The 23,228-nt window shown below is 40.8% G+C and overlaps 1 protein-coding gene across 11 annotated transcripts in view; it reads left to right on the top strand.

The window, feature by feature from the left end:
• The window catches only part of WNK1 (WNK lysine deficient protein kinase 1), a 103,646-nt gene that overhangs the window by 71,355 nt on the left and 9,063 nt on the right, over positions 1 to 23,228 (top strand). For 5 of the 11 annotated variants that reach the window (XM_014937331.1, XM_014937329.1, XM_014937337.1 and 2 more), the window contains 18 exons: positions 13 to 159; positions 1,211 to 1,684; positions 2,842 to 3,123; positions 3,807 to 3,898; positions 4,478 to 4,640; positions 5,069 to 5,185; positions 6,395 to 6,568; positions 7,354 to 7,405; positions 7,555 to 7,695; positions 8,051 to 9,480; positions 12,247 to 12,330; positions 15,473 to 15,559; positions 16,242 to 16,311; positions 17,818 to 17,897; positions 18,451 to 19,109; positions 20,034 to 20,236; positions 21,523 to 21,717; positions 22,952 to 23,044. In XM_014937331.1, the coding sequence (XP_014792817.1) occupies positions 13 to 159; positions 1,211 to 1,684; positions 2,842 to 3,123; positions 3,807 to 3,898; positions 4,478 to 4,640; positions 5,069 to 5,185; positions 6,395 to 6,568; positions 7,354 to 7,405; positions 7,555 to 7,695; positions 8,051 to 9,480; positions 12,247 to 12,330; positions 15,473 to 15,559; positions 16,242 to 16,311; positions 17,818 to 17,897; positions 18,451 to 19,109; positions 20,034 to 20,236; positions 21,523 to 21,717; positions 22,952 to 23,044 (4,543 nt within the window). The remainder of the gene's footprint in view (positions 1 to 12; positions 160 to 1,210; positions 1,685 to 2,841; positions 3,124 to 3,806; positions 3,899 to 4,477; positions 4,641 to 5,068; positions 5,186 to 6,394; positions 6,569 to 7,353; positions 7,406 to 7,554; positions 7,696 to 8,050; positions 9,481 to 12,246; positions 12,331 to 15,472; positions 15,560 to 16,241; positions 16,312 to 17,817; positions 17,898 to 18,450; positions 19,110 to 20,033; positions 20,237 to 21,522; positions 21,718 to 22,951; positions 23,045 to 23,228) is intronic. The other 6 variants (XM_014937332.1, XM_014937330.1, XM_014937336.1 and 3 more) reach the window with 5 other exon arrangements.

Raw genomic sequence — 23,228 nt, 5'->3', positions numbered from 1 at the left:
TCTCTACTACAGAATGCACAGTCAGCCTCTTCCCAACAGCCTGGACAATACCAGCTGCAGCAGCCATCAGTTTCTGCTGGCGCCACTCCCACACAAACTGTCTCTCAAACTCAAACTTCACAGATTATGCCGATGCCTCAGGCAGCAGCTGGGACACAGGTAAACACAATTCTTCTTTCTAGCAGATGATTTTCTTCTTCACAGCTGGCAAATTCAACATACTGCTCCTTTCACTTTTGTCATCTTTTCTAATGGTTCCAAAACATTCATCCAGATAATAGTATTCTTAGTGTACTACAACTGTTAATTTTGTTGGAAAACATGTTGGAAACCCTTTCTTTCACACGTGGCAGTCGTGAGTAATCTGAGGGAGGGATAGCACTTCCATGCACAAAGATCTTTAAACTGCCAAAGATACCATGAGGCGTATTGATGAATGGTATATTATGAATGGATTTTCAGGAACTTGTCATTTCTCTGCTTCCCATCAATGACTATCTTCTGCACCATTATGTGTGTAAAACATATTCACTTATTTAGGTAGTGAACCATAAGGACTGCCTTCTCCACTCTCATCTTTCTTATTCAGCTCTTCTCCTTTACTCCCTCGTCAAGAAGCTTCTGTTACTGAATATTACTTCATTTTGGCTCATATCTCTATCTTGAACATGTGAGCCTTGATTTTTGTTTTTTTAAAATTGTTTTGTTGCTTGTTCATCTAAACTGCCTTTCCAGTTGCATTGTTTGCTGGCTTTAATTGACATATCCCCTGCCATCCTCTGAATGCTGGCACAGTGGCTTTCTATTCTCTGTTGTTTTAGTCCCCATACCCAAAGCTGACAGATTTGTTGAAAGATTTGCGCTTCTTTCCTGTAAGAAGGCAGGCTTGGCTCTGGGGACAGATTGAGGGGAATTTGATTCTGTTTATGCACAAGTCAGTGCTTCAGGGTATTCGAATGTTGCTCTTTCACCCTCTGCGGGTGTCTGTTTCAAGAGCCTGTGAGTTCTTTAGGGGAAGTGTTGCGAAGTGAGGACCTTTTGGAACTCCAGCCAACTTCCCAGCCACTCTGCCAACTGCGCTCCCCGCCCACTTTAACAGAGTGCTATAACTTGAATAATTCTTTCTTTGACTAATGCATAAAAGTTCTGCTTTCTGCAACCCTGCTTTAAAAAAAAAAAAAATCTATCTCTATTTTCTTTACCTCCCCAGCTTCCTGTTTCCCAACCAGTGTCGATCATCCAAGGCGAGCCTCAGTTACCTGTTGCAGCACCTTCTCTCCCTCAGCCTTCAGTTGCCCCATCAGTCCCCATTGGCTCTCATTTCCTCCCCATGGGACAGCCCTTGCCAACTTCCATGGTTCCCCAGTTCTCAGTCTCTCAGTTGCCCGTAGCAGCTCCTCACGTGTCAGTGGCTCAGCCAGGTTTCCAGTCACTGCCCATTTCAATGGCCGCTGGCATGAATCAGCCATTGCTCACGCTGGCGACGACTGCTGCGGCAACCGCTGTGCCCGTAGGATCAACCGTTGTCCCTAGCCAGCTCCCCACACTGATGCAGCCTGTGGCTCAGTTGCCCAGCCAGGTTCTCCCGCAGCTCCTGCAGCCGGCTGTCCAGTCCGTGGGATTGCCAGTCAGCATTGGACAAGCTGCTGAAGCTTCACTTCCTGCTGGAGATGCTCTTTACCAGGTATTGTTGGAAGCCAGCAGAGCTCTTCTCCACAATTTTTATCTGTTCCTCTAAGGTACCAGATCTGAACTGTGTGACCTGGCCAACTCACTTTTCATAAGAGAACCATTAAGCCGTGAAGACAAATTCTGTTGTGTGGAAAAAGACCATTTTAAGGAGGGCGGGGGGAAGTCCTTGGACACCCTAGTCTTTTGGGTTTTTCATATTTGGCAATGGAATTTCTTTAAAATACCAGAATCATAGTGCAGGGCTTTGGTCAACCACTGTGTGAAAGAGAACAGCTACATATCTAAGAGATTTGTCAGCTTGGAAAAAAGAAAGTACAAAAAATTGTGATTTTTTTTTTTTTTTCTTTTAAATGGAGGATGTGTGTTGGAAAGAAAATCAATGGCAGCATATTCAGCAATGTCAATATTCCATTCCAAGTCTGGGAAGGGGAAGGGAGGTGGGGAGGGGGGAGGACATGGACTTTCTAAAATAAGGCAGACGGCGTGGATCTTGAACGTGAACGTAAGTACCTAATGCTAGACTGTTGGGCACAGACTGCTTCAGCTCCTCTGCCAGTTTTACAGTGATCACACAATCTGAACAGTGACAAAAATAGTGATTCAGCATATGATTGTTCTTCTAGAACGAAAATTATAGGCAAAATTTCTACAAAGATGTAGAAATATCTGCGCTGGTATTATAAGGAGTGCTGTAGAACAGAAACTCTGTGTAGGAATGTTCCTGGGTCAGCTCATCACGAGAGGAGAGGAAGAACACAAGGGTGTTGTTGCTATTGGTCTTGAGAATCAGCAGCAGTTGCGTAACATCTTCTGACCAGTAGTTGTTCAGCCTAAAAATTCTTTAAACTAATTTCCAGTCTCAGCCCTTAAAATATTAAGCCAAATAGGCAAATGCATGAGTTGTGAGAAGATTGTTTTGCCCAAGACTTGGAACTTTGGGTGGGAATAGCTTGTTCAAACACGGTGACCTGCAGGTTGAGCTTTGGCTACATGGACAGTTTGCTCTCTTTCTCTGGGATGGTAGCCTTTGGGAGTGCTTGAACAAGTACAGGAGGTGGGAACGTGCCCCCCAGACTGATACTTCAGTACTTTCTTGTTTCCTCAGTAGCTCTGGCATTCACTAACATGACTCCTTCGTTTCTGTTACAGGGCTTCCCGTCTCGGCTGCCTCCTCAATACCCAGGCGACTCGAGTGTTGCACCTTCCTCTGCTGTGGCCTCTGTTAGCATTCCTTCTGCCGTACTGTCCCCTCCCTTACCCACAGATGCGATGGCTCAGCCGGGCTACCTTGCTCCTGGTGTGCAGCCCTATGTGGAGCAGAACGTTATCGTTCCCATGGGCAGCCTAGGAGGACAGGTTCAAGTGCCCCAGCCTACCGTGAGTTTAGCACAACAGGCCTCTTCTGCCTCCTCGCAGCAGGCAGTTTTGGAGGTAAATATGTTGAATATAATCTAATAATACATTTAAGGTGTTTGACTTATGCAATAGTGTATGCTTGTGGGGAACTAATCCCTTCCGTGCTTGTCTTCAGTTGGAAATTAATATTTCAAATGACCTTTTTCTTACAGCAGAATGTCATGCCAATGTGGGGACCTTGTTGCCACTGGTTGTTCTGTTGGGAAGTGAGTGTGCATCCTGCAGGCAAAAACCTGTTAACACTTCACTTCTTGCTAGTACTATAGAAATTTTTTTGCCATATCAGAGGCAAAGTGCAACTGATAACCTTGGAGAATCTGTCGTTGTGCCTATTCCCTGCAGCGTTTGTTCTTGCCAGGGACAATTTGAATTGTCTTTGGGTTCTGCATTGGCTTGCCTTTTGCACATTCTGTTAGTAAGACTCTGGCTGCATGGCAAACTGTAGTGACGCGTAACAGCAGAAAGGATGGCTGATTTCCTCTCCCCACCCCTCCCCAGATGATGATTTGCTTCACTGCAGTTTGCTCTAGAATCTTTTGTAAATTAGAGCTGTCTAGATGCCATCTGTTTGAAACGCTAAAAAGGTAGCGCTTTTAGCTTTACAACTGATTTGGGAGGAAACATTGAGGACTACTGGGTTACTTGAAAAGGAACGGTGTTCCTTGGGGGTGGTTCTTGATGGAGATGTCTATCCATAGGGTACTCAGGGAGTCTCACAGACTGCTCCTTCAGAGACTCTTCCAGCAACACAGCCTGCTCTGTCTACCCCTTTGGCTTCCTCTATGGATAGGTAAGCATTGTTTTCACCAGACTTAATTTCAGTTTCATGTGTGTTAGATTATTCTTCCTTGGGTGATCTTTAGGTATCTTTTTTTTCACCTGGGGATATTTTTTTCACTGAGGGTGTTCTTGAGGATGTGAGGAAATAAACTTCCTAGAGGAAAAATAGGCTTATGAGAGTTGGAGTAAGTTTTGATTTCGAGCAGGGCATGGAGGGAGTAAATATGATTATGTATAGTGATTTAACTTCTAATCCTTTTTTATTTGTCATGTCAAATGGAGCATAAGGGATGTTTTTCTGTCCTTTTGGCACTTAAGCAGAATTCAAACTCCAAATAGCTTGAAAACATATTCAGAAGATATATTTGTACCACTCAGTTTGCAAGAGATATGTAGCTAAATAATTACTATTAGAATTGCTATTCAGGCAACCCTAAGTGTTGACAGGACTCTTCTCCCCTACTCTGCAATTAACAGGCATATACTGCTATCCAGAAGAGAATACCATCTGGTAGGGTGGACTGTATTGTTGTGGTTATGGAGTGCGTGGATACTAATGTAAAATGCTTTGTGTTTTGTTTCTTTTTAGTGCACATTCTGATGTTGCTTCAGGATTGAGTGATGGCAACGAGAATGTTCCAGCTTCCAGTGGAAGGCACGAAGGGAGGACTACCAAACGTCATATGAGGAGGTCTGTCCGCAGTCGCTCTCGCCATGAGAAGACTGCTAGGCCAAAACTGAGAATTCTAAATGTGAGTATTTTTATAGTTTAGTGATAGTTTGGTAGTGATGATGCCTTTTTTGAGCTTCAAAAAGTGTTTGTTTCACTTTGAGGAATGTGTGTCTTGTTTGGTGCCGTGCCCCACTGCAATCACACAAGCTGTGTAATGTATTTCTTCTGCTTCTGGAGTCAGTATTCCATACATCATCTATCAAGAGCTTTTTGGAGTGTTAGATGTGGCAGACTTGCTTGTTTAGCTACTAGTGATTCCATAGACTGTTCTAGAATAATTGATGTATCATCAGAAAAACGGATGTTGTACATGGCACCGTTTATTAGACTGGAAAGACAGAATGTGTTTCTATTAGACCAATACTGTTGGTTTGTCCTGTAAGCTTTAAAGCTCAAGTCTTATAATATCATGCTTTTGATTTGAACTACTGGGTTTTTTTGCTTTAGGTTTCAAATAAAGGTGATCGGGTAGTGGAATGCCAGCTGGAGACACACAATCGGAAAATGGTTACTTTCAAATTTGATTTGGATGGTGACAACCCCGAGGAAATAGCTTTAATTATGGTAAGATATGTTTTAGAGATGAAGAATTGAATCCAATCTTAATCACAGTAGTAACATAAGCAGTCTTATTTTCTCATTTGTGTTTTCAGAATTGCTCTTCCATGTAGCATGGCCTGTGCTCACCTTATTGGTACACAAGCACAAACAGAAACTGTAGGCACACAGTGGTATACCAAATTGACTGCTAATATTGCATGCTCAGTTGATGAACAACTTTGTGAAAGTCCCAGATTAAACAAATTCTCTTTGCTTTAAGAGCAAACATTGCTAGATCTTTAAAACTGATGCTTAAGCTTTGAGTTTTTGCTGCTGTTCTGAACTAAAATGGCAAGGTGCTGATACAAGCACATCACTCATGCCTGTCTTTTTTCTGAACCAGCATCCCAGAAACTTGATGTAAAAACAAAATCTTGGGCTTTACCTCTAAGGCATTTTCTCTTTTTTTTCCAGCAGAGATACTGTGACTGACAGCTTTAACTTCTGTTTCACAGACTCATTATCTCTGAGAGTTTTAGCATGTGTTATTTCAGAAGACAGAATTTTCTCAGGGGGCAGAGACTGAACTAAGAATTTTTTTCTAAATGCCAAGGATACTTGTTTAAGCTTGTTTCCTCAAACATAAACAGCAGAATGCAGTTTTGTAAAGCAGTACGATGTATTGAAACTAGATACACTGAACAACCTTCTTCTTCCCATGTAGGGAACATAATTAATACTTGCAATTATGTACTACAGCCAGACTTTGAGTTAGTGATGTGCAACCTGCGTAGAATAGAAGTCCTATATGGCACGGAAAGAGAGAAGCACAGAAGACATCTTGCTATACAGAATTTTCAACTTTCTGTTTAATGTTACAGTTTCCTTTAAATGTGGCTCTTAATGTACATTACATTGGATATGAGGAACTGCAGTGAGATAAGGCTGCTAATTTTAAATTGCACTGTGCTAAGCAAAGACTGAGGTGACAGTTTGATGAAGAATTGAGATTGACTGTTGTTCCACAGCAAAGAATAAACCAGGGCAAATAATTATGTGCTGGAGATAATTTTAGAAACGATTGTTTTTCTCTGCAGTGTCACCATCTTTATCTTGTGCAAAAGAACAGTGAAGGGAGGACAAACAGTAACGCTGAAAGTAAATTTTGGTTATTAAATACATATTTTTTGAAATAATTTGTGGAAAATTATTGTTGCTTTGTTCTCTTTACAGGTGCAGAATGAGTTTATTTTAGCAACAGAGAGAGAGTCATTCGTAGAACAGGTACGAGAGATTATTGAGAAAGCAGATGAAATGCTGAGTGAGGACGTAAGTGTGGAGCCAGAAGGTGATCAGGGTTTGGAGAGTATGAGGACAAAAGATGATGGCTTCTTTCCAGGGTCGCAGGTACGTAAAGGACAGATTGTCTTAGCTGTTTGTATTTTCCATTTTGGGTGGTATGGTTTTGTGAGTAGAGCTAGCTATAAACTGAAACTTTACTTCATGAGAAATTTCAAAGCTTAAAAATTAAAAGACAAACAGAGAAACCTTCATATCAGGGCGAGAGCCTAAAATTCATTTAGAGAGCTAAATAGCATTGACCTTTTGGTTTTTGCCATGTTCTAACACTTCTGAAGCTGCTGAGTCTCCTAACAGTCCACTAAGCAGACAGTCTTAAATGCTGAGGCTTCTTGGATTTGAGTTTATTGTGAGGCAGAACACTAAAACCCCCAGCCTTGGGCTGCTCACTAAACACTGAGTGCCTGGACTCAGGCCCTCTATCCAGTGAGCTACTAAGAGATTGGATGGCTTGGTTATAAAACACAGTTTTTTGAAATTGGTTGTTGGGAATAAGGGGTGACATTTCCTGAATCCCTGCCTTATTTCCACTCAGAACTAGTTTAAAACATCCATTTTTCTGCGGGAAGTTTAAAAAAAAAATCAGTTGGAGTGCCTATTAACAAAAGAGTGTTTAGGTCAATTTGTTGTATTGATGGTCACTAAGCTGAAAAGCTCCAAAAGCACCGTAGCTGACACTTAACCTGGGCAGAATTCCACTAGTTTGGTCATGGTGCTTGGGTCCAAGGTACTGCTTACCTTAAATGCCCACATTGCAGTAAGCTAGCATTTTAAGAGCTATCTTGTGGGTTTCTGTTTCAGAATAGAACTTTAAATGTTATCTTACTTTACAGAAATTAGAGTTCAAACAGCCAGATCCTACATCTTCCATGCCACAAAGAATAGGTAAGTCTTTTGTGATTTATCTTTTTCTGTTTCAGCGGATGGGTGCAGCCAAGTTTTTATTTTGTATGATGGAGTGCACATTCCATATTGCAGGTTATGGATTTAGTTACAACCTTGTATAACTAAACATCTAACTTCTTTCTGTTTAGGGGTTCCTCCTAGCTCCTTTACCCAGGTTGTCCATTCTGCAGGAAGACGGTTTATTGTCAGCCCTGTTCCTGAGAGTCGGTTAAAAGAACAGGGCTTTTTCACATCTGCTGTTCCTGGAGGAAAAGAAACTTCGGATTTAGGTAAGTAATCCGAACTCTTAAAATTGGATGGCTAAGGCATATTCATCAAAACTGTGAAGTTAGTTAACTAAACTGTTTCAAAACACCTCTTAAAATACTTGAGGATGTAAGGAACTGTTTGTGCTGGTAAAAAGTGATTATAATTTGGGTGATACTATGCAGGATTCTTCGTGGTGAGGTGAGGGAATGTTGATGGGCTGTCTGCAAGCCTCTGAAACATTAATTCTGTACTTTAAGCCTGGATTTGTAATTTTTTTTTATTATGCTGAGAGGTAGATGTGATTTAAGACTAGCAATAGACAATAATACTGCGATGAGCTTTTCCGTGTGGACTGACATTTTTCTGTTCTTGCAGTTGCTGCATCTCCACTACATGGTCCTGGAATGAATCTCTCCCACTCCGCATCATCACTGAGCTTGCAGCAAGCTTTCTCTGAGATGGGGCATGCTCAAATGACAGAAGGACCTAGTACTGCTCCTCCAGTGTTCAATCAAACAGTACCACCATTTCCACCTGCACTTTCTACCATGGCAGGCAGTGGTGCAGCTCCTGTATCTGTGGCTGCTTCTTCAATATCTGTTCCCTCCAGCACAGGTGTTTCTCTTCCAGGATCTGTTACTTTGCCTTCAGAAGGTGCCTCTGTTGGGGTTGCACCGAGCGCAAGTGTGCCAAGCTCTGTTTCTCCACCTCCAGCCTCACAATCTGGACAGCAATCGACTGGTGTCGCTTCCAGTGTGAGCGCCCCTGCTTCTTTCTCCTTACCTACCACATCCCAGCCTGCTCAACCAGTAGTAACTGGAGATGTTGCTCCCAGTATCAGCACACCGTCTTCTTTGGCACTGCCATCTACCCAGGTTCCTGGTGTCACTGGTGTTGGTGGTGTTGCACCAGCTGTGACATCTCAGTCTCCTCCGCAGATTGTAAGTAGTATGGCAGGACCACAGACATCTGTTGCCCTGTCCCTGCCTCAGAATGTGGCTTTGCAGCTTCCTCATCTTAGTAGCAGTGGCTCTGTCTCCAATCTGGCAGAAACAACAGTTGTGAGTGCCCCACAGCCACTACCTGAGAGTGGGCAGTCTATGGATAAATCACAGCTCTGCAGTGCAGCTGGCTTATCTCTTCCAATTTCTGCACCATTGTCATCCTCAGTGGCAACAAGCATATGTGGTTCAGTCGCTCAACCGGTGATACATCCCTTACTTGTCCCATCAGGAATTACATCAACACCTGTCCTACCCCAGATTCCAGGTGCAACACCCATGTTGCCCCAGGTTCCCTTACCTGGTGTCTTACCGCAGCCGGTGACTAACTTGCCCGCTGTACAGCAGACTTTGATACACAGCCAGCCTCAACCAGCTCCGTTACCCAATCAGCCTCACATCCACTGCCTGGAGGCTGATGCTGATGCTCAGTCTAAAGCTCCTGGTATCGATGATATAAAGACCCTGGAGGAAAAGCTACGGTCTCTCTTCAGCGAACACGGCAACGTGGGAACGACGCATCCATCAGTATCTCTGGAGACATCATTGGTAATGGATACTACAGTTATTCCTGGGATACCAACCACTGCTGTTGCACCAACCAAACCCCTGACATCCATTAGCACTTGTATACCTCCCAGCAGTTTGCCTCTTGGACCAACTGGCTTGCCAGTGCTGACACCAGTTGCCACTCCTGGGCAAGGGATCACCCCGGTCAGCTATATTTCGGCATCGAGCAGCATTGCAACAGCTGTAGTGAAACCAGGGACCTCTCCTTCAAAGCCCCCACTTAGCAGGGTACCGGTAAGAAATGCAACATTTGTGTGAATGTTCAAGTATCGTAGGAAACAGCCTTCTTGAGAAAAATCCCTTTTATAAAGCAAAATATTTATTTAGGCAGAGGTGTCTTCATTTTATATAATATTGAAAGTTTATGTGTCTCAAGAGGTGTTTTATTTTGTCCATATTGGGGGGAAAAAAAAAGTCCAATTCTATATTGTGCCTCGAAGAGCTCTCTGATGTTAATTTTTCCTACTCCTAAAGCACAAAGAGTGAAGCAACTGTGGCTGCTTGGTTTTGGGGTGGTTTTTTTTAAATAGAATTTGGAAGGCTTGCCTTAAACAGATTTTTTTACCTTGTACATGATCACTAGAATGAGACGGAGTGGTAGTATGTTTCACAAAGTAGTCAGGATAGCTTAGCTTTGCTTCTTGTCATTAGCCTGTTCCTTCAAGGCAAGGGTGAACCTGACTGAAAGGGGTTTTTTTGTGGTTTGTTTGTTGGGTTTTTTTGTAGATTTTCTTTTTTCAAGTCCTCTGCTGCTTATGTGGTGCCTGGATACTCTTTTCCTTCCAAGAGTTACATTTGTGAAATCAGAATTTTGAGAAGTTTAAAAGATATCTGAATTTCCATAAATGAACTTTCTTGTTTACTGAATCATGCTCTTTAAACAAACACTCTTTCATAAAGAGATATTAATGATGTATAGTAACAACTTGAGACAAGTTGTGGATGTTGTTACCTGCTCATTAACCAGAAGTATAAATACGTGAAATGAGGCTACCTGTTTTCTTTTAAATGGCTCCCTGTGTTGGGAGACTCTGCATTTTAAAGTATTTTAAATATTGGTGGCCCTTTCCTTTTCAAAGTTAAATGGAAATTGGCTGAAGAAACTTTCAGGTGTTTAACAAACTGAAAAGCTTAATCCTCACTTCCTTTTGTTTCTGTAAACACTTTTCCACTCACCAACACTTGGTGTTTGTCTTCTTTGGCCAGTCTTGCTATTAGCCAGTTTCAGGCCACTTGAATTGAGCTACTGCTCCCAATGTCTCCATTCATTAGTAGTCTTTCTCTTGTTCCTCTTTGTATTTAAACAAAGTTGAAAATTTCTGCCATGGAGGAGCAGGAATAAGTGCCGATGAAGTTGGGAAGGAAATCCAGGTGCATTTCATTATATTGAAATGAAGTTCAGAATTAGAAAAGAAAGATAAGAATATCATAAAAACTGGTATTGGTTCAGGAACAGTTGGAGCAGTTAGAAACTTGCTAATTGCAAACATGTAATTGCAAAGGCTTGGGTTCAAATGCAATAAAAGTTTGGGGGTTTTGATTGTTGGTTGTGAAAAAACTACCTTACTGCTGAAGTTTTCACTTATAAATTAGTTTGGTTTTTTTTCAAAGCTTAATTTTAGTTTTGATTTCTGTGTTGGTTTTGAGCTTTAGGGAGCTTATTGCCTTAGTTTTTCTGGGGTTTACTAAACTCAGTGTGTTACATTTTGTTTGTGGCCAGCCTGTTAACCTAGTCAGTTACATGGGTTTTGACTTGTCTTATGAATTTACTTACAGTATATTTTGCCTCTTATTTATAAACTAAATGATTAGCTTACCACAGCTTAAAAAATCATCATGCCTCAGAACAGGTAATGTCCACGTGTATGTTCCTAGTGCACAAAAAAGTTGAGGTAATGCAACTTGGTGTAATTCCTGCCGAAACATTTTTGGAAGGATGGATAACTATGGAATGTATCTTCACCAGGCAGTTATTACTGCAATTTGAACTATTAGTTAAGCTGTGGTAACATGACTGCAAGTTAGAACTGGTTCTTCTTGTTGAGGACGGGTGTAGACTTTGGGCCAGTGACACGTACCCAGCAGCGCTCGCTGTTGCACAAGGGGAGCCAACTGACCAGTGCTGTAGCTCATAAGGCTCTGGTGCATTTCTCAAACTTCAAAGTCTCAAGCCTCAAGATTACAGCTGAGAATAAGAATTGCAAATTGTGTAATGGATCACTTAATTCCTAGAACTTCCCACTTCCCTAACAATGGAAATAACTAACTGGAATGTGCTATCTGACCTGGCGGGGAGGCTTTGATGTCTCCTTCTAACCTTTCTGGTCTCTCTAACCTCTTTCATGTAACCTGGATGACTTCCCTCTACCCAGTTGCATGGCCTGGTCGTCTTCTGTGGGTCATCAACACCCTTCAGGTTCAAAAAAAAAAAGAAAAAAAAGCGATGGATTGAGAAATTGGTGGAGAGATCTATAAATCTGCCTCTCAACAAGTGGGGATATCCTCAGGCATGGCAGTTCCTCTTCTCAAGTCATATTGCTTGGAACAATTTGCCAGAAGAACGTAGCCTGCTGTTCCTAATGGACAGTTAACATAGATCTGTTGTAAGGAGATTGAGTGTGTTCTTGCACCCTTTTATAAATTCAGCTTTTTGGAAAATTAATTGCTTTTTTGGAAGGAGTATTGTAGCATTTCTTGGAGACTTGAAAATAATATCTCCAAGATACTTTGCTCCTGGACACAGCAGCTTGTTTAAACTGGAAATTGTGGCCACTCAAAGATAATCTGGATTTAAAAATAGCACAAAAGCAAACAAACAACTTCCCCCAACTTTATTGCAAAAATCCCTACAGACTCTATGCTAACTCTCCAGGAAGGAAGTCTCTACAGGAAAAAATGTTGAGGCTTCTGTTGTTATGACATGAGTGACTGTAGCTTGGTATCTGATCCTTCTGTTGTTCCGTGTCTGATGGACTCGCGTTTCCTCTTCGTTATCCATAGGTGCTACCAGTAGGTTCTGAACTTCCGGCTGGCACTCCATCCAGTGAGCCGCTGCCACCTTTTCCAGGACCTTCACTAACTCAGGTGCTACACGACTCTGCAGATTTTTGTCTGCTTCTTTTCCTTTCAAAGAGCATGTTTGGATTAAACCCTCCATTGCATGTGATTAATGTCTTTGTTTTTCTTTTCTTTTGACTGAGTAACCCCTTTTGTGTAACTGTAGCTGTAGCCAGAGTCACTTCAACACTGGGTGCCGGGCAAAGGATGGATCCAGTGTTTGAAGTAGAGGAAGGATTAATCAGGCTTGGAGTGTTTTAGTGTGTTAACCTGAACTACAGAGGTTTTTTTTCTTTAAAAAAAAAAAAGTAACACAGGTGAGTGTGCATAGAATTTGAACCATTTTTCTTCTTTAAAAGGGTACAGTAGCGATATAGCTCTTTAGGGAAGCAGTATATACTGCAATTAAACATTAATGAAAATACAAAATTGCTGGCTTTGCGAATTCCTTGGGTTTGTTGTTTTTTGGTTGTTTTTTTTTATCCCCAGTTATTACTACACTCTGATTTCAGTAGGCTTTCAGGTTTGTAAAAGGTCTTTTGAAGCTCCTGATCATAAACATGAGTTGAAATGTAACAGTTGATTCCCTTGCTCAGATTCTGTCCTTGTATGCAAGAGTTAGCTTGGATATTTTGGATGTAAACTGGAGAGGTGTTCAGCTCAAGACCACAAATACTAAATCTGTCTTCGCTTTTGTTTAAAAAAATAGAGCACCCCCCCACCCCACCCTCTTCTATAATTGAAAGAACTGTATTAAGACAAAACTGTTTTATGGATCTTCTAACTGCTGTGTAACGAGATGCAACGTGGGAACACTATGGTTCAATATGCAAAGAAAAGCTGAAAAAATAACCAAAAAAGCCCCATGAGATGATGAGATTGAGGTCTAGTTGTGCTGCTTTTGGAAGAAGTTTGTGAATAAATACAAAGATGGCTTTCTATAGAATTGTATTAAAGTACACTTGGCACAGAATTATCATCCCAGTTTTCTATTCAAAATTGTAAAGAAGATACGATTCAAGCGGGCACCCAGTGGTGCCTGCTCTACCATCTTCTTGGTCTTCATCTGATGGAGCAAACGCAAATCAGTGACCTTAATCAAGGAGCCCTTGCAGATGGACTCTGCATCCAGAACTACTTCTTGATTGTCTCTTCTTTTTAATTAAAGCATGTTTAAATCTTTTGTGGGCAATGAGAAACAGTCAGCACTTGGAAAGTATTATTCAGTGCTTAAAGGCAGAAATTTGTGCTGGTCCCATGAGCAAGGGTAGCAAACGGATCTGGAGGCAGCTGGTTAAAATCAGTCACACTAAGTTCATAGTCCTTTTTATTGTCATTGCTTGGAATTGGGTGTATTAGTAATATTTTTCCCCAAACTCTAAGCACTTGTAGCCACTTCCGTGACTTAAGCCACTGTTCCACTGCAAAAAGGCTTCTTCCTGTTTGTCATAGGTATTTCTGGCAGGATTTGTGGTATGGAAGAGGCACAAATATAGATCCCCTGCTTCTTGTCCTTTGCAAACAGCTTGCCTAATTTCACTTCTCATTTGAACTCTAAAGCCTGTCTAGGAGCGAAACAAAATTGGAGGAGGCCAACTGGATCAAATGTAATTGACTGTTAAGAGCATTTGCTGCTATCACATAATACTATCTGGAAAATTACTAGGCTTGTCTTCCTTGCTGCTTCTCTCAGTTGCTCATTACTCAACTTTTTTTTTTCCTCCTTTCCTTAGTATCAAACACCTAATTTACAGACTAAGTACGTGTCATCTCAAGACCAGTTTTGGACAGTTTGTTCCTTAGTCTTAAATACCTGTTCTGTTTATTCCTTAATTGCTTTTTAGAGTGTACTTAGATTAATTTTTCAAGCTTCATTTTGGTATCCTTGTTTCATAAGGAAATCTTCCTGATCATTCTGGTAGCTCTTTGTTTACTTGAAGCAAATATCTTCTTGTGAGCATGCAATGAGAATTACACAGAATTTCAGGTGAAATGTCCTCTTTATTTTATAAAATTATTGAATTAAATTAGCTCCCCTGTCTGCTAGGATTCTGAATGGAGTTGTAGAAGTTGGCATCTCCTTGTGTTCTTTTTTAAAAACTTGGATGGAGTCGATAAGGGGTTTATTGTTTGTAGGTTTTTTGATTGTGTTTTGAAATCAGCAATTCTAGATGAATGTCATCCTGGCAACCTGTTTGAAAGCATTTTTATGTTATCATGTGCCTCTAACTTTCAGTTTCTTGGAAGATAATGTTTTTATGTTGCTGTGACCTCAGCTTCAGATATAAAAACACATCTAGCCTTTTAATATAAAAGGACTTGGAAAGATTAACCATGCTAATGTTTGGATGGAAATTTCTGCTCCATGGAGTCAGAATTGCAACTTAGTGATATCTGCCAACACTTTCTTCTTCTGTATGTATCTTATGGCTATGGCCCCTAATTAATAATTTTGAGTGAATCTGATCTTCTGTTATCTTAAGATATTTTTAGGTAAATCATCTGCTCTTTCCCTCCTCAATTCAATTGGCCAAGTTTGAAAAACATCTTGGATGCCAACTCAAACAGCTGAGATCTAAGTAATAAGCATACTTGGGAGAGATTCTGCCCCTCTCCCTTCCTTCTCTTCATCAGTCCATCCAGAGAGCTTGTTTGAAGGAACTTTTAAGTGTTGTGGGGCTTTCTTTTTATTTTTAAAATTTGTATCATCATCAATTTTGCTTTATCTATGCTTGCTTTTGAAATTGTGGGCATCTTTTTGAATTTTTCTGTGTTTTTTTTTTTTCTAATTGACCTTCTTCAATGTTTTAGATAATCTATAACACAAATTACCTCTGTTATCCTTCAACCAAAAAACATAGAACTTGGAGGCCTGCAGCATCTTTGCTTAGCTCTTAAGAGTGGGGATGCAAACTTGATAATAACTTCAGGAAAAAAAGAAGTTCCAGTTGATGCTGCCTTTCTGTTTTTTAACCAAATGAGTTGCCTAAATTGCTTCCAGTCTTACTGTGCTATACGTGTTAAATGTAAACATGTAGGAAGGGAACATGATAGAAATATGGAAGCTGTACTGACTGCTTTAGTTTTTAGTATTGAATATGGCTGTTTCTCAAATGTGATGTGTTTCTTCTGAGCTGGGACAGCTGTTTATTCTTCCCTTTCTCATCAGTCCCAGCAGCCACTGGAAGATCTGGATGCTAAGCTGAGAAGAACCCTCAGTCCAGAGACCGTCCCAGTGACATCTGCTCCTGCCTGTGTATGTTTGCAATGTTGGCAGTTTAGTAGTCTTGAAAAACTTCACTGTTTCCTCAAGGTCGTGCTCTTAGGTCACTGCCTTTAATATCACTACAGTCTTTAGACTTTTAAAAATAAAAATGAAGAGTCATCTTCCAGTTTGTGGGACTGAGTCAACCAAATTAGTAGGAAAAATCTGTATGTTGAAACAAATTATGTACTTCCTGAGGCTGGTTTTGGTGTTAGTTCTTAATCCAGCATTTCTGGTGATGTCATTAATGTCACCAAACTAGAAGGGGAAGTGACTGTGGAGTTAAGGGTAAAGAGCACTAAACAAGCAGTATGTGATCTGTCAGTCTTAATTTGGGAGGGATGTTTAAAGTGTGGATCTGATACTTTAGAAGACTAGAATAAAAACTCTGATTCAAAATGGAGATGATGATTGGTATTGGGATCTCCAAGTGGCTTCTTAAGCATTAGTTCTGCAAAGCAAAGGGGATGTGCCGACAGCCTTGGGGTTGTAAGGTGTGCAAAGCCTCTTGCTGATGTTGCTTGCTTTGGAGGTTAAAAACTCATCTTGTGGCTCACACTTTGACCCTAGTGGAAATAAAAGATTGTGTAGTGTGGTTGACTTGTTGTCATTCAATCAAACTGCTGATTGTTTTAATTTAATTTTGTTTTTGTTTTCCCCCTTGAACCTGTAGTCCGTGCCCTCAGTAGCATCTACAACGGTTATCGGGCTGGTGTCCACAGCAACACAGTCTCTGAAGGATGGTAAGACAACCTTGGTTATTTTAGATGGTTTCCTCACCATGGAAATGTAATCCAAAATTGAGCAGATTAGCAACGCGGAAGGACATAGTCTTTTTAGTAAATCATATAGTGGCAATTTCTTAGGGATCGTATTAGATTTTAGTAATTAGACTGAAATTTTCCACTGTAGGCCAGGAGAAGGGAATGGTATATGCATATTATAGTAACTCGTTTAGGATTTAAAGCTGTCCAAAATGCTAAATTAAGATTTGCAAAGAATCTCCAGTATGCTGCTAAGGTACAGCTTCAGGATTTGAGGGAAATATTTTCTGTCTTCCGTTATGTTCTTGGCAACAACAGTAAGACTTCTCATCTTGCATAATCATGCCAGGTGCTCTATGTAGGATACCTCTTCCTAACCTAAGAGTGTTTCCTTTCTATTTAAATAGAGAAATGAAGGTTAAACTACTAAAAAAATTAAGAAAGGTAGTAGGAAAACCAGACATCCTTCTCGCTGCTTTAGAACTGAAGGTTCCCTGGATGATCAACAACTGAAGTCTGAATGATCAATGACCTTCAAATCTAAATGAGTTCAATTAGGGGGGGAGGGACCCCCAACAACTTGCAAAATAGTCTGAGATTTTCCTGTCAATATTCCCCCAACTTTTAATTTTAAAAATCTTTCATTTTTAAAAGAAACTGTTAATGTGGTATTAAAATTATTTACGAATATTTAGTAAACATTATTTAACTTGAATGTGCCTCTGAAGTTCAACGACAAACCTTCAAAAGCTGATAAAACCAGTTGGAAAATAAAATATTCCCATTTTGGTCTGTCAGTAGTGAACTATACTATAGAACTCATTTGTCTGCTAGAAAACAAGTTGGATTTTGCCTGCTAAAGTTTAGAAGGTCAAAGTAAACAAGCTGAGAAGTTGCTTAATAAACAACAGCAAGCTGCCCAATAGAACTGATATAAAAATAGAATATTATTTCTCAGCTTTGTAACCTTATGCTGCCAGTGCATACAGCAACAAAATTAGGAGCTGACACCTAAGAATCCAGCTCTGAAAGCTTCTGATAGACTGCTTTGAGTAAATGTGGTTAATAGCATTTCTTGAACTTACTACTTTTCTATTAATAAGTTGTCCCCAGTGTTTGTGAAGGTTAGGTACTTGGTGTGTGGGTATTGAATTAAAATAAGCTTTTTCTTACATAAATTTCAGTTCTGCTTTTTATTCTTTGGTTGTTTCACGTCCCTGGTTGAGCTCAATGTGCTTTTTTTTACAGCTATCTAAAAGTGCATTTTTAGTAAGTATACTGTGCAAGGGAAATTCATAGAAAAATACTTCATTTTAACATTGCAGTTTGATAGTAAAGTTGAAAAAAAGAGGTCAGGTTCCATGAATTCAAAGGCCTATGAGGAGTTAACTGATAGTTGAGTTCGAAGTAGATAAAAAGAAATGTTTGGAGTTCAAATAATTTGTTGCTCAGTTTTTTCTTTAATCCCATTCTCCTTTTCCTTAGCTTCAGCATCAAGTGGTGGAGAGAGCGGTGCTGTGGCTACCACAGCAGGAGCCGGGGTTCTTAAGATGGGACGGTTTCAGGTAGGAGATGTTAAATTAATTTGGTTGTTGAGACAGGATCTTTGCTGAGCAGTTCCTGGGTAGTGCCAGCTCAGCCCGCCTCATGGTGGGCTTTTCTCTTGGGGGAAAACGTCCATGTTGAACTTGTGAATGCAGTGCTTTGTGCAGATGCTGTTTGAGTTCTGGGCAGAGGTTGCACTGGATTACGCAGGACCAGAACTGTGGGCACAACACTTCTTCATGTCAGGTCTTAGCTGTGTAACTGTTGGCCTTGGTCTCAAATGTCAGCTGCTTGTTGGCTACCAGTGCTCGGGTGTTCACTGTGTTAATTTCTGGTTTTGAAGAAAGTCCCCTCTGAATCGACGGTGCTTCTTGGAGTTAATCCTCCAGATTGCTTAGAAGTAGTATTTTTTGTGGCAGTGGGTTACGTGGAGGGAAGCGGTAGTTTGCTTTGTGGCATACCAAGGAAAAAGAGTTATTTTTCCCTCTCAGATGTATCTTTTTATTAAGGTAAATAAAAGCATCACGTTAAGGAAGAACTAAGGCTGTCTGCATGACTGTGTTTCTATTCTAGGTGTCTGTGGCAGTGGATGATGTGCTGAAAGAGGGTGACAAACCTGAAGCTAAGCCGGTGCAGTTTGAAACCACCTCCACTGATTCTTCATCTCTTTCTGGCAGTAGCCCAGAGAGCACACTGGTGAAGCAGTCTGGCAGTCGGAAAAGTGAGGCTGTCACTGACTCCTCTTTGGATGTGGCAGATGGCATTCCTCAGATAGTTCCTGTGCTGCAATTACCAGTAGATGTTGGGCAGCCTACTAAGGTCGGGCGCTTCCAGGTAACAACAACGACGGATCAAGTGGGGCGCTTCTCGGTGTCAAAGACTCAGGATGAGGTCAGCTGTGCGGAGAAAGAACCAATGACTCTTCCTCTCTCTGTGGACTTGGAACAAGTTGCTGCTTCAGCTGCAACTCCGAAGAAAGAGTTGGAGTCAAGGCAGTCCCCACACATGAACGGTCCCTCCTCTGAACCGGAGGCCGCCTTCTTGAGCGGGATGGCGAAGGATTTCGATGATGGCTCGGGGAGCCCAGACTCCCTCCAGCCCATGGGCTCGAAGATCAGCCTCCCTGTTCAGAGCCTTAGCAACTCCTTCAACTCTTCCTACATGAGCAGCGATAACGAGTCCGATATTGAAGATGAAGACTTGAAATTGGAACTCCGTCGGTTACGGGAGAAGTAAGGCTTTTTTCCCTGTGTTAATGTATGTAAAATATGTCATAGGATTAATATAAATTTCATCTGTACTTTACTTTTCACAAAGAACAAAAGTAAACTTTTAAAAAGACTCAACCTTTGCTCAGTGTCAGGACCTATTGTCAGTGTTTATGTGGGAAGTAAGATTCTCTAGTGGGAAAGCAGTACGTAATTATAACAAAAAAGGTTTTTAGATGTTTGCTGTGCCAGATTTTCTAACCTGTAGCCTTGTTGCATGTGTCTATATGTAGATTGATTGCAGCACTGTGGATAAGGCTACAGATGTGTAGAAGCTTTTGCAATATCACTGAAGTTTAATAGTTAGTGAGAATAGTAGTGTCTCATTTAAAAATGACATGCAACTCTCTCTGTTTCTGATATGCGTTTCTGGCAGGTCTAATGGTTCTCCTTTTCCTGAAGAATTTAAAGTCAAGCAATGTGACCTACTAAGTTATTTATGCTGGAAGTTGAACATTTTTTAGGGCAGCTAGCAATTTTAAATCTTACATATGCAACTGCTCTGAAAAAAAAACCTGAGGATATACAAATGTAGAAGTTTTCAAGGCCATACATCTCAGAAAATGAGCAATCTAGCTATTCCTGGAGCATTTTAATGCTGAATGGTTTTATCTTCTAGATGTATGCTGTTTGTACTTCCATTTATCCTGGTTTTATTCTTACAATGCTGGGAACTTCGTGTTGGAATTCTAGCCAGGGTTAGGGCACAATGGAAAATGGCAAGTGTTCTGCCCCAGGCGTTCAGTGGTTATTTGTGGAAAAGAGTTATTTCCTCCTTTCTTAAATGTTAATGGGAGTTTAAGGAGCTGACTGGAGGGGGGAGGGATTGTATGCATGTGTGCATATACATATAATTTTTGTAAGTCATACTCTCTTGTGACTTGTTAGGCACCTTAAAGAGATCCAGGAGCTGCAGAGCCGCCAGAAGCAGGAGATTGAGTCACTGTACATGAAGTTGGGAAAGGCCCCACCTGCAGTAATTATTCCCCCAGCTGCACCCCTTTCGGGAAGGAGGAGACGACCTACTAAAGGAAAAAGCAGCAAGTCCAGTCGTAGCAGCTCCCAGGGAAATAAGAGCCCTCAGCTATCAGGTAAGACTCTTCATTTTTTTTATTTTTGAGTGGATAAAACAGGCAAGGTACTATCTCACATTCTTAGACCTGTGTCTGTCTCTGTCTTGTCTTTTGGAGGGGGGGGTGTATGTCCCAGTTCCTCCATTACCTGGGTTACTAGCTCATTTTTGAAATTGTTTTTGCTGTTTGGTACTCTTGCTTGTGACTTTTGTCATCTACTGAAAGAGACTGTCACATTGTTCTGTAAGAGCAGTCTTAAAGTTGTGATTTGTATTTTTAGAGTTTAGTCATAGGGCTCTGACTAGGAAGAAAAGTGTAAATTTACAGAATGGGAGAAAATTTTGATTTATTTTTTTTCTTTTTTTTTTAAAAAGCCAAACTAGTCTTGTTGCCTCCTGAAACTGATTTTGCTGAATGGGCTGGTCTCTTCAGTCATCTTCAGATATTTTTTTTTTTTTCCTAATTCAGGAGTACTTAAGCACGGTATTACTAGTGTCCTTACACTTCAGAAACTTAGTCATAGTTGATGGCTATTTAAGTAGTGGGGTTTTTTTAATGGAGTTGAAATTTTATTGTACTTACAAATTGAGAAACAGTTCCAAATGTCAGGGCTTCCTTTCTTACTAAACCCATTTTTAGAATAAACAGAACTCAGAAAAATAGTTCTGTTTACTATTTGAATGACATGGATGTCAGATTCTTGCTGGGTAATTGTAGATGTCTCAAATCCTGTAGCATTGAGTAAACAGTTTTGGAGGGCCAGCACTGTGAGCAGAAATATTTGTTACTGCTTCCTGCATGTTCACTTTGGTAATTCCACGTCATGCTGCAATTTCTGTATCCAGCCACCCTGGCTGTTCACTCCTGTTTTGTTATGTGATAGGGGAGCTACGTGTGAGCGTGTGACAGTGAGCTAGCACAGAGTTGCATTAAAACTTCAGTAATTAAGAATTTTTCTAGTCTTACTGCTTTCTCAGAAACTGGAGTAGTTCTTACCCCCTGCCTCCCCCTTTCTTGCCTGGGTTGTCATGCTTGACCAGAAGATGATACCTTTTTTTTTTCCCCACCATCATCAGTTTTGTGTTTTTGTTGTTTTTTTTTCCTGTATCACTAATGCAAATGCTCAACTGATCATTTGAGTTCCTTGGTAGTGACTTCATTCTGTAGTAAATATTCCGGTCAAACTTTCCTCTGATTTTTTTTTTTTTTTTTCTCCTGTCCCTTGGGAACAATGACAGAAGCTTCGAAAAGGATGTGAGGAAACTGAAACGTTGAATGACTTTTTGCCTTCCTTCTTCCTCTAGGCAATCTGTCAGCTCAGAGTGCACCATCAGTCTTGCCCCCACAGCAGACTCTTCATCCTCCTGGTAGTGTGCCAGAGACCGGGCAGAACCATTTGTTACAGCCCCTCAAACCTTCACCTTCTAGCGAAAACCTCTACTCTGCCTTTACCAGTGATGGTGCCCTTTCGGTACCAAGCCTTTCTGCACCAGGCCAAGGTAAGACTTCAAATGGGATTAGTGTCAAGTCTTGCACCTTCATTACTGGTGAAAGAATGATTAACATGATAACACATTTTTTTTTTTTAATACATAACACAAAGTAGATTGGTAGTCTCCAAGCTTTGCATGGAGGCTGATGGGGTGTTTTTTAACTAGGATTCTACCTTCTCACATAGGTGAAGCGAAGAGGTTGTTAAAGTAATGAATATATAGCACATGGCCCTGTCTGCTCTAATGAAAGCCCCAAGGAGAATATAAAGTGCAGTGTGGTGGTGGCAAGAAACCTTCAGCTGATGAAAGGGAGAGGTGTTGGCTGAAAGGATGAGCATGTAGGGGATGCAGAACAGCTTTGGTGTTAACACATAATTTAAACAGTAGGAAATTTCTGAGGAGTCAGAGTCCTTTTCGACTTCCAAACTGCTTTGGCTGTTTCTGCCAATGGAATTGTTAACAATAAAAGGGTAAAATAGGCTCATGTTCTCCAACTGTGAGTTGAAGAATTATCCTGGAAGGAAGAGTTAGTACAGGAGGATGGAATGGTAGGAATAATCAATTGTTCATTTACTCAAGTTGTGGATTGTTTGCTATTAGTATGTTATCAAATAATTTGTCAGACACAGCTCTGATTTTTTTGGTAGGGAGGGCTTTTTTGCTTGCCAGTCATTAGAGGGGATGATAGCTTGATTCCTTTACTTCTCTGAACTTAGTTGTTCCAGTTTTTTTTGACCCTTGAATGTCTTCTTGAAAAGCTTTGCCATAGACTAATTAAATACATCAATTCTAATGAGTGTTTTTGCTGAAATTGGAGAATTACAGACAGAAAGCGGAAACAGACTTTTGGGAAGAATTTTCTATAGAGGTTCTTTTAATGAACAGTTTTGAGTATTTTGGAGCTACTCGAATCATCTCCCTGTATCTAGAGTTATGCAGTACCTTTTATAATTCTATGCTTTTGCCATGATTTGGCTTTCCTCTAGATTGCAACCTAATTGTTGGGTTGTGTACTGGAGAGCAGCACTGCAAACTTGGCCTAATGTCGGGAGGTATTAGGAGGAGTCTCTTCACTCCGTATATTGTCTACGTATTCTTTGGTCCACACTTTGAGGCTTATTCTTGTGTGTCACGTTAATGCATTTCACCCTTCCAACCTCAAGTTGCTAACATCTTGTAGTGGTGTTTCTGTCTCTTCTCCTCTCCTTTCTCTGTTCTTCCCGTTTTTGTTTTCTCACAGGCTGTGCGAAGTTTAACTGTGCATCTGAGAGAGTGACCTTCAAGCCTGGTGGCAGGAGGACCCGATTTCTGAGTACGCCCTGCTTGGCTCTTTGTGTGTAACACCTTTACTCCTTCCTTGTCTGTTTTTTGTTTTGTCTCTTTGTTTTTTTGTTGTGTTTTTTTTTTTTTTTTTTTTTTTTCTTTGGTTCTGTTTTTTGCACCGACCTCACAGAAGATTTTTTCGAAAGTAGAAAATGTCATTGTCAACTACCTTTACAACTTAAGTCCATTTTTAG

Source organism: Calidris pugnax, unplaced genomic scaffold, assembly GCF_001431845.1.
Source record: "Calidris pugnax isolate Ruff unplaced genomic scaffold, ASM143184v1 scaffold1, whole genome shotgun sequence".
NCBI lineage: Eukaryota > Metazoa > Chordata > Aves > Charadriiformes > Scolopacidae > Calidris > Calidris pugnax.
Note: the sequence above shows the minus strand (reverse complement) of the source record. Positions and strands in the feature narration are given on the sequence as shown.